At 49.8% G+C, this 17,715-nt stretch overlaps 2 protein-coding genes across 3 annotated transcripts; one reads left to right on the top strand and one right to left on the bottom strand.

Annotated features, from left to right (window-relative positions):
* Nucleotides 1–233: 233 nt before the first annotated feature.
* POLDIP2 (DNA polymerase delta interacting protein 2) lies at nucleotides 234–11,843 on the bottom strand. Its single transcript, XM_059669403.1, has 11 exons — nucleotides 11,597–11,843; nucleotides 10,166–10,247; nucleotides 8,760–8,857; nucleotides 7,461–7,557; nucleotides 7,218–7,293; nucleotides 6,877–6,984; nucleotides 4,124–4,260; nucleotides 3,082–3,108; nucleotides 2,758–2,883; nucleotides 1,447–1,526; nucleotides 234–683 (listed from the first exon to the last, which is right to left on the bottom strand). Exons 1-11 carry the CDS (start codon nucleotides 11,752–11,754, stop codon nucleotides 569–571), a joined length of 1,104 nt encoding a protein of 367 aa, XP_059525386.1. The 5' UTR covers nucleotides 11,755–11,843; the 3' UTR covers nucleotides 234–568.
* Nucleotides 11,844–11,915: 72 nt separating this feature from the next.
* On the top strand, nucleotides 11,916–16,809 carry TMEM199 (transmembrane protein 199). 2 transcript variants are annotated; one of them, XM_059669402.1, is made up of 6 exons: nucleotides 11,916–12,168; nucleotides 13,427–13,500; nucleotides 13,807–13,896; nucleotides 14,409–14,451; nucleotides 14,664–14,776; nucleotides 15,565–15,654. In XM_059669402.1, the coding sequence occupies exons 1-6, from the start codon at nucleotides 11,958–11,960 to the stop codon at nucleotides 15,607–15,609; spliced, it is 576 nt and encodes a 191-aa protein (XP_059525385.1). In that variant the 5' UTR covers nucleotides 11,916–11,957; the 3' UTR covers nucleotides 15,610–15,654. The 2 variants fall into 2 exon arrangements, with proteins under 2 accessions (XP_059525385.1, XP_059525384.1); XM_059669401.1 differs by having other exon boundaries at nucleotides 11,918–12,168; nucleotides 15,632–16,809.
* The last annotated feature ends 906 nt before the right edge of the window (nucleotides 16,810–17,715 follow it).

Genomic DNA, 17,715 nt, shown 5'->3' with positions numbered 1-17,715 from the left:
CTGACCCTGATATTGGCCTCCTACTCTGCACTTGGCAGAAGGTAAAGAAGAGAACTAGTCCAGCCCAGCCCAGCCCCACCCCACTGAGAGGCATAGTGATCCTGGGAGATGACTAGCCAACCCCAAGCCTCCAGAGGGAAACATACATACCCTATTAGAAAGGGAAGCAATCAAGGGCTGTCACTGGGTCAAAAAGGGAGCCTGAGACCTTGGGGGCAGAAATGGCGAGGATGGCCAAGCGTGCACTGGTTTATTGACCAAACCTCACATTCCAAACAACTTGTGTGACCGACTAGGAAACTCCTCCGAGCCTGTGGCAGCTGGACAGAGTTCCTGGTGGAAAGGGCTACTGGAACACAGTGTAGGCGGGGCTTACAGGGGAGGCCAGCCTTGGAGGAGTCCTACATAGGTCTTCGGGAGAAAAGTTACAGCCCACCCACCAGAGAAAGAACCCCACATTCAAATGGCGCAACCAATTAAGAGACCCACTGATGGAGAGAGTTCTGCAGCAATTGTGGGATGAGAGCTGTTCAAGGACTGAGCCTGCCCATCCAGGGCCTCAGCTGGCCTACCAGTGAAGGCCTGAGGGTGGTGTCTTCTCATCTTTATTGCTTTCCAGGGAGAAGGGAGGGATCCGGACATCAAAGTGGGAGCCATCCGGCCTCTCAAAGCGGAATGTCCCCCTGTGGGTCAGAGAAGCTGGTTTAGAGGGAGTGAGGGCTGAAGCCCTCTTGAGGATCTGGATAGCCCTATGTCCTCAGCTCCAGAAGCAAGGCAGAGGACAGGCTGGGCTCTCCTCTGCCTGGCTCATGCCAGCCTAACACTGGTCCAGAGAACCAGAGTCCTTCCTGCCCCTACATGAAAAGAAAAAATACAGCTGTCCTGATTCTGGCCCTTAGATGCACACTGCATAAAAACCCCAATTACAGCCCTAGCTGGTTTGGCTCGGTGGATAGAGCGTCGGCCTGTGGACTGAAGGGTCCCAGGTTCGATTCTGGTCAAGGGCACATGCCCAGGTTGCGGGCCTTATCCCCAGTAGGGGGCATGCAGGAGACAACCGATGAATGATTCTCTCTCCCTCGCCTTCCTCTCTGAAATCAATAAAAATATGTATTTTTAAAAATCCAATTACACTTTCAGGTTAAGGAGTGAAATACCGAGAGGGGAGGGAGGGAAGTCAACTACGTAGGCAACATGGCACCATCAGAGCACCAGGCCTCTCTGGCTGAAGTCCTCACTCCACAGAGCCACAGGGAACTGGAAAACGGTCCTAAACCATCAGACAAGTCCCACAACAATGGACAGCAGGCAAGGCTCCATCTCAGGACTAAACTTGGCCCAGAACTAATTGAAAAGCTATGAGCCCCCACTTTTCTGACCTGCAGCTTGTGTCTGTGGAATTAAACTGCCCTGCCCCTACCCCTGCCCCAGCACACCCTCACTTACCACATATGCCCACTGGAAGCTTGCAGGGAGACGTGGCTGCTGTACTGGAATGCAGGCTGCTCCTTGGATAACACCGGTTCCTGTTAGGGTTCAGGCAAAATAGGTCAGGCCAGACAAGTTCCCTGTACCCTGGGGCCAGATGCTATGCCAGTTCATCAGGACTGGATGCCTCCTCATGCCTCCCACAATGACTGCCTGCCAGTGCTTCCTCCACTGCACAGCCATGGACCTGGGCCTCTTATTCTGCCTCTGGGAAAGATCATCGTAGACTAAATGTCCGAGGGCACCGGGCAAAGATGCTAGGCACAGGGCCTACTCTGTAAATACCCTTCCAGTGTCCCTTTGCTGAGTGCCTAAGTGCAAGGCACCATGGCAGTGCTCTGCAGACCTTTGCTGACTCAAGTCTCCAAGTACTCATAAGGAAAAGGTGTAATCCCCATTTCAGAGTAAGAAACTGAGATTTTGGTTAAATAACTTACCCAAGTTATGTGGTGAGTAAAGAACACAGCTGGCATTTGAAACCAGACTAACTCCAAAGCCCTATTCTTACTCTCTATCCCACCCTGCTTCCCCAAGTCCCTGCTAACTTGGATAAATGCTTGCTCAATGTGACCTCTGCCACTTCTTGTGACTTTATTTCTCAGAAAATGGTGGGGTAGTACAGGAATTGCAAAATCAGATCTCCTCAAGGATCAGCAGAAGATGCAAGCATGTAAAAGGTAAAGGAAGGACAGGAGTAGTGGGAGCATGCCCCATCCAAGGGTGTTCAAATTCAGATTTTTAAAAAGGCACTGTGCTAGCTACAAAAAACTCTACACCAGCTTTTCTCTTTAACCCTCACTCAAGGATATGATTGTCATTGATTCTAGAAAGGAAGGGAGAGAAAGACATTGATGTGAGAGAGAAGCATCAATCAGTTGCCTCCCGTATATGCCCCAACTGGGGATCAAACCCACAACTAGATATGTGCCCTGACCAGGAACCGAACATGTGACTCTGGTGCACAGGATGATGCTCAACTAAGCCACACCAGCCACGGCTACATCAGCTTTGATGTTAGATCGCTTGGATTCCAATCCAGGCCCTGCACCGCTAGCTATGGGACCATGGGCTAGTTATTAAACTTCACAGTCTCATTCTCTTCATCTGTGAAATGGGTTGTAAGAAACCTATTTCACAGGGTTGTTGTAAGATTTCTCACCAATGTATTCACACCCAGAGCCTCTGTCCCTAACCACACACTAAGCCCCCAAGCCTGCTGTGCAGGACCAGGAATTGGGCATTACTGGCCCAATGAATGATGATGCTCACCCTGCCCACCACCCCTCGGCCTCGCACTGTCTCCAAGGTGCCAGAGAGACTGAATATCCTCCAGTGTCGCTCCCGGAGCTGTACCACGTCACTGTCAAGGTTCTCCAAGCGAATACAGTAGCGCCACTGTGGGAGTGAGAGAGAGTTCACATCTGAGAAAGTAAACTCTGGGCTAGTGTGCCCAGAATTCTGAGACCAAAAGGCAAAAAAGGCTGACACCTGCATTGCACAGGCCCCTGCTCCCCAGAGGTAAACTCCCCCACCTCCCAACCTGCCCCACCATGCACCCCTCCTGAGCTCCTCCTCCTCGAGGGAGACACTCACCCAGTAGACGTGGGAATTCTGGGCTTCCTGGGGGGAAAAAACAGAAAGAATTTAAGTCCCAGAACAGAGGGCAGGACCAAGTCTGTTCCACTCAACATCTCTCTAATGGGATAGATGTATTCCAGGAAGGTTGCAGAGACAGATAATGCTGCGAATATCTGTGGATGATGATGACTTAACTATGGCCAACAAGCCCACTGTGGGGGGCAGCCTTCCCTTGGTCCATCCCTAGCCTTCCTCCTTTTTTTAAAAAAAAAATGTTTTTATTGATTTCAGAGAGAGGGAGAGATAGAAACATCAATGAGAGAAAATCATTGATCAGTTGCCTCCTGCACACCTCCTACTGGGGATCGAGCTCAAAACGCGAGCACATGCCCTCACCAGAAATCAAACTGTGACCTCCTAGGGCATAGGTCGATGCTCAACCACTGAGCACTGGCTTGGCGCTGGCCTTCCTCCTTCTTATCCTATCGGCCACAGGACTCGTCCCTTTTTCTGGACCACCCTCCCTGACAATTGCTGCTCCCTACCCCTCACTGCTGGCCCAGGCCACTGCCCGCCTCTTCGGCCCTACCATAGCCCAACCTTATTACAATACTTGGTGTGGTGTATATTGACATCCCTCACTATCACAAACTCTGGAAGGCAGGGACAATGTTTCATTTTTATCTGTATCCCCAGGACCTAGCTTACAGCCAGGCAAGAAATAGCTCAATAAATGTTTGACTAATGCATAAGAAGTATGAAGATCAGCCTACAATTTAGACAAGTATGTGTATGTTCTCCATAAACACAGCTCCCTTTGAGTCAGAAGAGAGGAGTCAGCCTAGAGGACTCTCCTGGGACCCAAAGGTTTCCCTGCTCTTGGTCTTGGTGTCGGCCCTTGTCAAGAGGCTGCTCAACCCCACGCAATGGAGGACTCGGAAGCAGAAGCACCAGCACATGGTTGAAATTTGGAACCTGCTTCAGCAGTCACATTGGGAAGACCATACAGAATCTGGGGACCTAGCTCTGAGGGAAGGGGCCCACGCCGGGCACATACCCTCATGCCCATGTAGAAGGGGATGACAGTGACACGGATGTTCTCAGTTGTTTCCCGATGGACATCAGAGAGCTCCAACCAGGGGTGATTCTTCTCTTGCCAGGCCCTTAGTGTCTCCCGAGCCACAAAAGGGGGTGCTGGGGCAAGAGAATGACTGGTTAGCCCAGGCCAGAATCCAGGGCTTTATACCCACTTTCCAACTCTCCCTCCTAGAAAACCCTTCCTGGTGGTGGCTCAGATAAACAAGACACCCAAACTGAAGCAAAGCACAGGCTGGAAGAAAGCACAGAGCTGCTTCCAAGAAGCCCCGAGGAGGTATGTAGCATCGTGGGAAGAGAACTGGACTGGGAATTAAGAGCCCTGGTTTTCAGACTTCGCTCTGCCACTAACTAGCAATCCTTTAAATCAACACTAATAAAAGAGAAAAATGGTAACTGGCGTACGACGATACCCTTTTCATTGGCTAATCAGGGCTATATGCAAATTAACTGCCAACTAAGATTGGCAGTTAACTGCCAACTAAGATTGGCAGTTAACTGCCAACAAGATGGCGGTTAATTTGCATATGTAGGCACAATGCAGGGAGGCGAAAGGGAAAGCAGGAAGAAGCCCCCTGCCACTGACAGTGATCGGAAACCCAGGGGGGAGCTAAGAGCTGGGGGGGCAGGGCAAAGGCGGCCCTGGGGCCGCCTTTGCCCTGCCCCCCAGCCATGATCAGAGAATCAGGTGCCTTTTCCGCCCTGGCCAGTGATAGCAGGAAGTAGGGGTGGAGCCAGCGATGGGAGCTGGGCACAGTCGAAGCTGGCAGTCCCAGGAGCTAGGGGTCCCTTGCCTGGGCCTAAAGCGAAGCCCACGATCGTGGGGCTGCTGCAGCTGCGGGTCCCCGCTGCCCGGGCCGGACGCCTAGGCCAGAGGCGTCCGGCCTGGGCAAGGGGCCGATCCTGCAATTGGAGGGTGATGGGGGTCAACGCCTGAGGGCTCCCAGTATGTGAGAGGGGGCAGGCTGGGCTGAGGGACACTCCCCCCCACACACACCCAGTGCACGAATTTCGTGCACCGGGCCCCTAGTAAATAAATACACACACACGCACACACACACGCACGCACACACACACACACACACACTCTGAGTGGCCAGATTATTATTACCCCCTGACATTTGTAGGCAACTTAGCTATAATTTCGTGCTGAAGTTGCTAGAGGGCCAGACCATTATAAATAGGGAAGCAGGTTGTTTACCACAACAGAAGTGATTTTTTCCGGAAGATATGGGTAGACAATGCGATTTAACAGCCTTTAAATGTGGGATATATTTGAATGTGAGTGCCCAGATTATTATGACCACCCCATCAGTACTTCGTTGGGCCACCTGTTGCCTTCAATACTGCGGCGATTCTTCTTGGCATTGACTCCATGAGATGTTGAAAGGTGATGCGAGGAATCTGACACCATGCCTGATGAATAGCACTGTCCAGTTCTGTGAGATCTGATGGTTGTGGAACCAGCTGCCTGATGGCTCTTTTAACTTCGTCCCACAAATGCTCAATTGGATTGAGATCTGGTGATTGTGGGGGCCGCCTAAGCAAGGTAAAGTCTCCCTCATGTTCTTGAAATCACTCCTGCACAATACAAGCACCGTGGCACGGCGCACTGTCTTGTTGGAAGAAGCCATCTCCATTGGGATACGCCATCAACATGATAGGATGAACTTGATCAGCAACGATACTTAGGTATGTTGTGCTATTCAGACGTTGTTCCACATGAATTAAAGGGCCCAGATTGTGCCAGGAAAACATGCCCCAAACCATAACACTGCCCCCACCAGCTTGAAGGGTTGTACTCATGCATGTGGGGTGCATGCTTTCATGCTGTTTCCGCCAAATTCTCACTTTGCCATCTGCATGATGCAACTGGAAACGATCCATCAGACAGCATGACTTTTTTCCAATGCTCGACTGTCCAATCCTTGTGTTCCTGTGCGAATTGAAGATGTTTTATCTTGGTAACTGCAGACAGCAAAGGTGTTCGAACAGGCCTTCAGCTTCCACATCCCATACGATGCAGTGTACGGCTAATTTGCCTACAAACGTCAGGTGGTCACAATAATCTGGCCACTCTGTGTGTGTGTGTGTGTGTGTGTGTGTGTACACACACACATACACATACATACATATATCCCATGTTCAAAGGCTATTAAATCGTGTTGTTAAATAGGGCTATTAAAACCCTATCTTCCAAAAAAAATCACTTCTGTCGTGGTAAACAACCTGCTTCCCTATTTATAATGGTCTGGGCCTCTAGCAACTTCAGCGCGAAATTATAGCTAATTTGCCTACAAACGTCAGGTGGTCATAATAATCTGGCCACTCAGTGTATATGTTATTAATATTATTATTATTTATTTCAAAGAGGCAGGGAGAGGGAGAGAAACATCAATGATGAGATGCACACCCGACACTGGGGATTGAGCATACAACCCAGGCATGTGCCCTGACCAGGAATCGAACAGTGACCTCCTGGTTAATAGGTCGACACTCAACCACGGAGCCATGCCGGCTGGACCTAACTAGCAATCTTGAGTCCCTTCTCATCACCTGAGTTTTCATATCTGGAGGAGATGATAGCCATCCACCTGACAGGTCTACTGGGAGGCTGAACAAGGTTGTGGAAACAGAGCTCTGAAATTACTTCTATGATACTGTTTTTGAAGAAAGGGCCCTCCCTTTCCAGCTTCTCTTCTTGAGACAGCTTACCTTTTGTCTGGTCATAGAGAAGAAATCTTTCAAAGAGCTCGTGCTGGATGGGAACCTGATCAGTGGAGGTATAGGGGAGGATGTCTTCATGGCTGACATAGTCCAGGCCTGGCACACAGAGGCAAAGAGACAGTGAAACTCATGTAGGTGAGGGGAGGAACAGGGCTGAGAAGAAATACAATTCCTGGCCTTGTCCCAGGGTGGCATAACCCTGGTCCCATTGTTCTCAGCATCTATAATCCCTCCCAGCAGATTAAAGGGCATCAGAAAGGCATCTGAATCCTCTCCTTGAGACACACTAGACCCCTCACTGACAGGCACCATTCAAATGCTCTACTCACCTGGGATGGCATAGAGGGCCCGGCTGTCATCATGGTTAGCCAAGAAAGTCACAGCTTCTGTCTGAGATCTCTGAGACTAAGGCAAGAAGCGAGTCAGACTGTCTTAGTCACTATCCAGTCCTAAGGACTTGGGACCCAGTGCTGATCTGGGCTGTCTGAGTCCTCTCCCTCCCTTTGTGCCCTATGGGATTCGGGCCTTTCCCATGGAGAAGAACCCCAGGTCCAGCCTTCTTGCGTACTTACTATATGTGGACAGTCTCGGGCATCAATCAGCACCTGATAGTAAGTGTGAGTTTTGCCTTTCACCTCCTTAGAGCCGTGGCCAGCAGGATTCTCTGCTCTACAGGGTAGGAGAAGCCGAAGAGCATCCAGAGAGAAATAGAATCAGTGCCTGCCCCAGGTCCCTACCCCAGCCCCTCCTCATCTAAACTGTCTGGTGCCTGCGGGACAATGTTCAACCAATTGAGCCACACTGGCCAGGGCTGGGTGCTAGATTTTGTTTTCTCCATCTATTGACATGATCATGTGATTTTCATCCTTCATTTTGTTTATGTGATGTATCACATTAATTGATTTGTGAATATTGTATCAAGTTTGTATCCCTGGAGTAAATCCCACTTGGTTATGTTGTAAAAATAAAAGATAAATAAAATAAAAATCCCCTCGAATAAATAAATTAATTAATTAAACTGACTGGTACCTGGTCTGAAGGTTTTAGCAAAACGCAGCCCTCCACTCCCCAGTCAGGGGCAAACAATGGAATGTGGAGGACCATGGCATGGAGTATCATTTGCCCTACTCTCTGGCTGCCTCTTAGAAAGAGATGATGAAAAAAATCAAATTGCTGCTTCAGACCCTAGAGCCCAAAGTACCTCACTCTTCTTACATCCCAGGGCTATGATCACTGAATTAAATTGGGCCTTTTCTTTTTTGTTTTTTTGATTGGGACTTTTCTTCTTTTCTTTTAAATATATTTTTATTGATTTTAGAGAGGAAGGGAGAGGGAAAGAAGCATCAATGATGAGAGAGAATCACTGATCTGCAGCCTCCTGCATGCCCCCTACTGGGAATCAAGCCTGTATACCCTCCCGGGGATCTCCTGGTTCATAGGTCAAGGCTCAACCACTGAGCAACACTGGCCAGGCAGGCCTTTTCTTTATTAATGTATTCTAATGGTGATAAGAGATTAACGGAAAGATTCTAACTGCCCGTCAAGAAATCAAGAAGTCTAGTCTCCCAATGCCTTCTGTGGTAATTATAATACAAACTGAGAATGAGTATCCTGGGGAGGTCTAAAGGGACCCTCTGGCTTAAGACTGTCCCTGGCACTCAGCACTTTTTCTTCTTTTTTTAAATCTTTATTGTTGAAAGTATTACAGATATCCCCGCTCTCAGCACTTTTGTCTCCATGGGTATTAGTATTGTGGGGCTGCTTCTAAGGGCCAGGAGGATGCTATCTTCACTCCTAGGATCCTAATTACGTCTGCCATGAGTCAGGCCCCCTCCTGAGAACACTGTGAGGCACAATGCAGGGCAACTTACTTTTCTGGAGCTGCAGAAGCCACATCCCGGTCATATAGTCTGGCCTGCCAGGGAAATAGGACAACACCACGGTAGCCAAAAACACTATGAAGGAAAAGCTGGGAGGAAAGAGAAGCCTCAGTGAGTCTGTAATCCAGCAAGGCCATCCAGGTGGGACCCAGACCACAAAGCAACACAGGTGTGCCAACTCCAGCACAAGGCCTGGCCCAGGGGTGGGCAAACTTTTTGACTCGAGGGCCACAATGGGTTCTTAAACTGGACCGGAGGGCCGGAACAAAAGCATGGATGGAGTGTTTGTGTGAACTAATATAAATTCAAAGTAAACATCATTACATAACAGGGTACGGTCTTTTTTTTCAATAGTTTTATTCATTTCAAACGGGCCGGATCCGGCCCGTGGGCCGTAGTTTGCCCATGGCTGGTCTGGCCACTCCTTTTCATTGAACTCTGTGATCTACCCAACTAGGGAACATTCTTACCCCATCTTCACCTGGCGGACTTCTACTCATCCTTTAGGCCACAATGTTGGCCTCTAGAAAGTGTTCCCTAACTTCCCCTTCCCCCCCTCCACTTAGCACAATGCATAGCCATTGACCATTTGCATATCATAATTCCTTTCTAAACTGTCAATGCCATAAAGGCATTGTTTCCTGATTTAATGCCAATGCACAATGCCCGGTCCATTGTGGGCACAGAAAACAAATGTTCAATAAACAAAAGTCATCCTTACCTACAAGAAGCCTAAATCCATCTTAGTGGATCTAGCACAAAGCTGATACAGAAAAAGAACCCCACACCCAGAGCTTATTGCACTGCGAAGAGCTCAATTATGACAAAACGCCAAAGGTATGCTTTCTTTTTTGTTTTTTTAAATCCTCACTAGAGGACATGCTTAGAAAGAGGAAGGGAGGGGGAGGGAGAGAGGGAGAGAGAGAGAAAAAAACATCGATGTGAGAAACCTCAAAAGGTTGCCCTCCATATGCATCCCAACCGGGGATGGAACCTGCAACCCAGAAACATGCCCTGACCGGGAATTGAACCTCATGGTGCACAGGACGACGCTCAACCACCTGAGCCACTCCACCCAGGCAGGTTTGCTTTTCTGAAAGCTCCCTCCACTGGTTTCCCAGCACCCACTACGTTAGAGGACTATTCAGTAATTCGGCTCTCTCCTCACTGTAGTCCAAACCATCTCTGTCCATACTCACTCGGAGAGAGAACCCACTGATACATGAAATGCATTCAAATCCAGGTAAACAAGAAACCCACCTTTAAACACTTGTGATTCTGGTCTGGTACCAAACCCCAAGGCAGCAAACGGTAACATGCGGCCCTACGGCCAGCTCTGACCCTTTCAGAAGCAGAGCACACCATGAACATGGAAGATGGCCCAGCCCAGCACTCACCTGCCCAGTCTCATATTTTCCATTCTGTTTTGGCACCTCAAACACACCAACTGTCTCCAAAACTTTGCCCTCTGGTCGGTTTCTGATTAGGAAGGAACAGAACAAGCCACTGAGCAGCTGAGGAGGTAATAGGGCTTATCCATCAGAAGAGAAAAAAAAAGCTACTAGGACACGGAGGGGCCACGGCAACGACGGCAGAGAAGGGTCAGGTCAGTGGGGCCAGCTGAAACAGGTAAGGGTCCTGCCAAATCACCACTCCGCGGAGCTGCCTGTCCTCCTCGCAGGTCCGGCCACAGGCCCCGCCTTGGTGTCCAGGTTAGGCCTGAGCTCCCAGGTCACTTCCTCCTCATCATTCTCAGCATTCTTCACATCTTGCCTTCATACCCTGTTCAGCTGTGCTCCCCGCCTCCCTTTCTTCCCTGAGCTACCCTCATGACCTCCCTCAGCACTTTAACTGTCCTTCCCACCTTGCATTTCAGTTATCTGTATCCATGTCTTATCTCCATTAGAAACTACGTTCCCTGGGAGCCTGATTAGCTTGTGTTGCCCCTCAAAGCCTCATGAATACCAGGAGCCCGAACAACATTTGTTCTCCGTCCATGTGCATCTCCCCCCCTCTAAACTGCAGTCTTCGCCCTACCCTGGGAGGGCTTACTCATCCTCTCTAGATTTCCTGCTGTACTCCCTACGCTGCACCTAGTGGTCTTGAAATCTAGTTTTCGTTCCGATTTACATCAATTTGCACCGGGGTCTGAAAATGCAAAGTTATCATCTCTCCCCAATGTAAGTGTCTCAGCTCAGCCATTAAAAGGTCAGTTCTCCCTGCGACCTCTCTGGACAGGTGCTTCTTCTAGGGGGCTCTTTAAAGCACCGTTATTCTTACCATTGTTGACATGTGAACATGATGTTTCCTCCCAACTTGATTCACTGGCCCGAATTTAAGCTGCTTATGACAACGTTCACACCATCCCCACCCATGACCTCAAGCCCCCTTCCCCAAAGCACACAGAGACCCAGTCTCCCCAAGGTCACACTGCAACCGGGGACCCGTGCGGGGCTCAGACTCAAGAGTCCTGTTTTCAACTTCGAGCATCTTTCCGCGGGAGTTCGAAGTCAAAAGCCCGAGGGCTTCATGAAAAGGCTGCCTGCTCACAGCGGCTCGCGAAGATCCCCGCTCGGGGAGGCAGGATCCACTCTGGGTTACGAGTCCCCCCACCCCCCAGGGCCAGCCCCGCACAACCCCAGGCTCTGGACCGCGTCCCCTTCTCTGCTCCTGGCACACATCCCACGCGGCGCAGGTCGGCTCCCGGCCGGGACCCTCTCCCGGGTCGAACTCCAAACACCCTCGGGGGGCAGGACCTCCGGGTCTCCTTCCCGGCCGGGAACACGCTCCCTCGGCGCCGGGCCCCTGCCCCGCGGCCGGTCCCTCACCGGGACGAGAGGTGCCTCCGCGTCGTGGTCGCCGCTGGTAGGAAGGCCCCAGGTCCACCCGCCGCACACAGCGGCCTTGGCCCCCGGGCCCCGGTCAGCGACCGGGACCACCAGCGGCTGCCCACGGCCAGGACCCGCCGGGCCACACAGCCCGCCATGTCCCCCTGAGCGTCTGCTGTGCTGCTGACACAGGTCCCGACCCGCGGCCGGGCGGCGTCCCGCCCCCGCCCCACACTGCCCCGCGCCGCGCCGCGCCCCGCCCCTTTGGCCCTCGGCCCGCCCCGCCCGCTCCGAGCTCCTTCCGGCGCACGGCTGGCGGAAGTCCCGCCTCGGGGTCACGTGACCGTAGAGCGGGCCAGAAATGGCGTCTTGCTTGATTGCCGGCGAGCGGCTGGTGCGCGCCTTGGCCCCCGGCGGGGAGCTGGAGCCCGAGCAGCTTCCACGCAAGCTGCGCGCGGAGCTGGAGGCCGCCGTGGAGAAGAAGCACAAGGGCGGGGACCGCCCCCGGGGTCCCGCACGCCTGGTTCCCTTCCGCCTGGTCCGGGACCTGCACCAGCACCTGAGAGAACGGGGTGAGGCCCACTCTCCAGTCCGGAGTCGCCTCCTTTCCTCCAGAGCCTGTTCCCTCTTGAGGCCTTGATCGCACCTCAAGCATCTTTAGCCATCACGCTCCTTCGCCCGCGGAGCGGTCACCGAGCCAAGCCAGGACTCACCTTATAATTAAATCCCAGGGCGACCTACTCCCTCACAACTTCCGTCGGAGTTCCTACTGGATGGCAACATGCACTTGTGCGGTTTCTGCTTTCTGCAGAGTCTCCACTTCACTTCCGGGCCCAAGGAGGACCACCTGACCTTTGAAAAAGTCCCAAGTCCCGACCCAGTACCATGTCACAGGTTCAGTTTCTTTTAAGCCACAGTAAGCACAGTGAGCTTGTCCTGTTTGCGAGCCTGGATTTCTTTCCATCTCAGAAGTAAAAGTCGTCAAATCGGACTCTTTTTTGTTGTTGTTGTTAATCCTCATCCGAAGATATTTTTCCCATTGATTTTTAGAGAGAGTGGAAGGGAGGGAAAGAGAGAGAACCACCGATGTGAGGGAGAAACATCAATTGTTTGGTTACCTTCTCCCAGGCGCCCCGACTGGGTCCCACCTACGTGCCCTTGACCAGAAATCCAACCCGAGACCCTCCAGGCTGCAGGCTGGTGCTCTAACCACTCAGCAACACCGGCCAGGCACATCTGACTTTAGATAGGATGATAGACAGCTGTGTGGGAATGTCTGAACTGGGAGTGGCACCTGAGCCCTAGTCCGAGCTCTGCCACTGACTCCCATGGGAGGAGTCATTTCTCTTCCTTGGACCTCAGTTTCCTTAACTGTAAAGGGAGGAAATAGGACACACTGGCCTGTAAGGTCTTTTGCTAAAATGAACATTGCCTCCCCGGAAGTACCAAGGATAGACTGCTTGACTGTTGGAACTAAAAAGGACCTTAACGATCCTCTAGTACAGTGTTCTCTGATTAGACTTCATTAGGGCAGTTCTGTGGTGGCCACAGAAATGACTTCACATACAGGCAAATGTAAATGGCTTACGGGTTAGCAGTGACATGGCCAGGGTAACTGAGAGCTGACAGTTAAACGCAGCTGTGCAGCGGTAGGAGATGATTATGTGGAATTGTCTTATATTCTTCCCAATTGAAAATGGTCTTGGAGGTGAATTGGTATAGGAATGGCCATGCTTTATTTTAGGGGAAAGACTAGATCCTTCTCTGATCTTAATCCTTCGACCTCAGCTCTATGGATCATTATGTTTGTGGAAATCTTTTTCTTCCCAGATTCCACACTGTACCTTCATGAGCTCCTAGAAGGCAGTGAAATCTATCTCCCAGAGGTGGTGAAGCCTCCTAGGGTATGTAAGGGGTATATCTGTGACAGTGGATATTGGCTGAATTGAGCTTATCTGTGATACAGCCAGGTTTATAGGTCAACTTTTGAGTTCAAAAACTTGTCTTTTAAAGCCTTGGGAGCTGGGGTGGGGGAACCAGATAGTGGTCCTCCATGTTTGACCTAAAAGTTTCCAAAGCAATGGAGGCGGAACTGGTACGTGGGTCTCCTAGTACCCTGAGCAGTGCTTTGCCCCCTGAAACCAGTGACTGTGACATGTTTTCTAGCAAGCTGGGAATGTCATTCTTCTCATTTGATTTTCCTGCCTTAGAACCCAGAGCTAGTGGCCCGTCTGGAGAAAATTAAGATACAGCTGGCCAATGACGAATATAAGCGGATCACCCGCAATGTCACCTGTCAGGTAAGGGCCTGCTCTTCAATACATGGACTTGAGTAGCCCCAGAAAGCAGGGCCCTGCACTGGGAAGAGGCACAGAGGAAAGAAGCAACATAGTCTGTATACTCTTCAGGGACCAAAGCAGCTCTGTGTTACATAAAAACCAAATATAATTCCCAACTTATTCACTGAGACTCTGGGCTTAGATGGTGACTGATTCTTCAAGGTTGTAGAGATGGGAATGAGCATTGGAGCCTTTCTTCCAGCAGGGCTCCCTACTGTTCTCTGGCGTGCTCCTGCCCCAGAACAGTTGAGGGGTAGATGAGTACTGGGAGCCTGTGTCCTTTCTTTGAAATGGTTGATCTGTGGTCCAGAAAAGAATCCAACTGGTCACAGACAAAAGAATCCATGCGTAAGAAAGAGTTACAATGCTTCGGGGAATTAAAAAGGACTGAGCCCAGACTAACAAATGGCTACTCTCTGGGCTGCCCCTGATCTGCTTCCATTCTGAAATCATTTGTTTTTTCTTTTTTCCAGGATTCAAGGCATGGTGGGATTCTAAGTGACCTGGGCAAAGAAGGTGAGAGACTAAGATATTAGGTGCTAAAGTCTCTCCCTGCGAGGGCTCAGTCATGATCCTCCTTCCCATCCCAGTACTCTGGGGTTAAGCCTGAGCTATTCAGGTTTGCTGGTTAAGGGAGACCCAGTAGATGGGGGAGGCAGCTGTAGAGATAAGAGGACCTCCTGGAGGATGCTGAGCTAAAGGTTTCTTCCCTGGGTTCCTTCCCAAAGTGAGGTCAGTGAAGGCTGTGGTCATCACCATCTTCAACTTCATTGTCACGGTGGCAGCCGCCTTTGTCTGCACTTACCTTGGAAGCCAGTATATCTTCACAGAAATGGCCTCGGTGAGTAAGCACTGGCAGGGTAGGGTGCTCCAGGTGCGGGTGTTAGTGGGAAAGGGAGGATGTATGTGAAAGTGCCTTGCATAAGTTAGGCAATGAATAAATATTTGTGCAGTAAACAAGAGGAGCGTTTGCTAAGCCAGTCAGAGAAAGATAAATATCACATGATCTCACTCATTTGTGGAATATAATGAACAACATAAACTGATGAACAAAAACAGATCCAGAGACAGAGAAGCATCTATCAGACCATCAAACCTCAGAGGGAAGGTCGGGGAGGGTGGGGGTAAGGGGGAGAGATCAACCAGAGGACTTGTATGCAAGCATATAAGCATAACTAATGGACACGGACACCAGGGGGGTGAGGGCATGAGCGGGATGGGCGTGGGGAGACAACGGGGGGATAAGGACACATGTGTAATACCTTAATCCAGTGGTTCTCAACTTTCTGGCCCTTTAAATACAGTTCCTCATGTTGTGACCCAACCATAAAATTATTTTCGTTGCTACTTCATAACTGTAATGTTGCTACTGTTATGAATCGTAATGTAAATATCTGATATGCAGGATGGTCTTAGGCGACCCCTGTGAAAGGGTCGTTCGACCCCCAAAGGGGTCACGACCCACAGGTTGAGAACCGCCGCGTTAATCAATATAGAAGAAAAAAAAAGAGGAGCATTTGAGCTTAATAGTCTTGGGGGTGGTTAATGACCTCTGGAGAATGCAGATCCTCATTTCTTCCTTTCCCCCCAACTTATGGGCTGGGTTGGGGTTCTCTTCATCCTTATTAGAGGTGTTGGAGGCTGCAGGGCTGGTGGCTGGTCTTCATCCCCTGAGCCTGGTCCTTTCCCTCCCCAGCGGATACTGGCTGCAGTGATCGTCGCCTCTGTGGTGGGTCTGGCTGAGCTGTATGTCATGGTGCGGGTGATGGAAGGCGAGTTGGGAGAGATATAACTGGTGCTTCATCATCCAAGTCTGGAGACGGTTTGGAGGGGCTCCAGGCCCCCAGCTGCCAAACACTGACTCTCAGTCAATCCATCAGGTTCTTTGTACTCAGCTCTAGTCAGTCAGGGCCACGCCCCTGCTACCTGCTATTTCTGTGGGCAGCCTCATCCTCTGTCAGTTGCCAGAGGGGACAGTAGGAGGAGAATCCGACAATTGAACAGAACTGGTCTGTCCGTACCTGATCCACATCCTGGATGCTGGCCTGTAACTTAGTTCTGAAGCCTGCCAAAAAGCAGAAAGGATTCCCTTTCTCCAGGTTATGGGGAAGAACTGATCGGAGGACATAAAACAAGAAGAGGAGGAGGATGGGTCTGTACAGAATGGCGGAACTGGATGTAAGGCAGCTATTTTTTTTGGAATCTTAGTTTCTATCTACATTTTCTTCCTTCTGCTTGTCTTTTTTAGGGTTTCTATATGCTTCTGCCTGTCTCTACCACCCACCAGACCTTCTTAAACTTCCTGTCTTCTCACCACCTTTTGTTCTGTCTCCAAAAATGAAAACAATTCAGGTCGCAAAACAGTGTTTCTGCTTTTAATTGCAAAATCCCTTGTATTTGTTTGTGTTTGTGGGGAGAGTATGCCTACTGTGAGATTGCCTCAACTAGTAAAGGGAGGGACAGGGATGATTTTCAGATTTAACTATGAATAAACATACACGTGAATATGTATACATATTTTTATATGTGAGCCTAATACAAGGTGTTTTCTGTGGGGTTCTTAAACATGTTTGGGTGAGTGTGAAAAATAATATGTAAATGCTCACAGTTGATTGTTTTACATAGTTGTTTTTGGTCTTTACAATAGTCCTGGAGGTTATAAAAGGAAATGGTCTTAGGCCCCTTTTCCAGATGACAAAACTGAGGCCGAGAGAGATCAAATGATCTACTGTGTTCCTTCCTCTGATAAATGGAGCCAAAGACTCCTAGGTGGTCCTGAAGTCTCTGTGTAATATTAAACTTCTGGAACTTAGATTAGTGGTGTGATGATAGAATCTGTATAAAGCATAATAAATATTTATTGTATTCAGTGTACTTGTATTTCAAATCTGTGAAAACACAAAAGCCCAAAGATTTGTATAGTTCTGAAAATTGTGCAGAGTCTGCTCCTAATGGTAGAGTCCATGTTTCCATTTGTTCACTGCATAAGCTCCAGCGGTCTCCCCCTACCCCATCCCCAGGCATTTCTCTATTTTTAGAAATTATATACTCATTGGCTGAGTAGACATTCCCTCAACAATGTTTGCCAGTTATAACAAGTCTGAGCCTGTCATCGCAGTATTCTACGCGAGAGAGGAGGAGGTTTTAGGCCCTTCTGTTCACCATAGATCACATTGAAAAATCCTAGGATCTCTGTTTTTGGTTGGCAGGAATGAAAACAAGAGAAAAATGTAGGTGGCATTTTACAGTGTTTCTAGCAACCTAAACTGTTTTTTGTTTTTTAATATTTGTATTGATTACAGAGAGGAAGGGAGACTAGTGGGGAGAGGTAGAAACATCAATGATGGGAGAGAATCATTGATTAGCTGCCTCCTGCACGCCCCACACTGGGGATTGAACCCAAAACCCCAGGCATGTGCCCTGACTAGGAATCGAACCTCAGCTTCCTGGTTCATAGGTTGGTGCTCAACCACTAAGCCATGCCAGCCGGGCAACCTAAACTGTTGTAAAATTAAGTTTTAAAAGCTTTGTGGAGATTCCTGGCTCTCATTTCCAAAACAGAGAGGAGGCAAGTATTATCATCCCCATCTTCAGGCTCATAGACTGAGAGAGTTGCAATGTTACTTAGCAATGCCAGGATTGCAGAGCAGCTCCAGAACAGGAGGCAGCCAGATTGTCCTGGAACCAGTAGGGTCAGGGCAGGAGTTGCCAGCAGAGGTTCCCACCTCCCCAGAGTCTGTCAGTGAGAGCCCTAAGCCCTTCAGTTAACTGTCCCTCTTA

Source organism: Myotis daubentonii, chromosome 16 (genome assembly GCF_963259705.1).
Source record: "Myotis daubentonii chromosome 16, mMyoDau2.1, whole genome shotgun sequence".
NCBI classification, from domain to species: domain Eukaryota; kingdom Metazoa; phylum Chordata; class Mammalia; order Chiroptera; family Vespertilionidae; genus Myotis; species Myotis daubentonii.
Note: the sequence above shows the minus strand (reverse complement) of the source record. Positions and strands in the feature narration are given on the sequence as shown.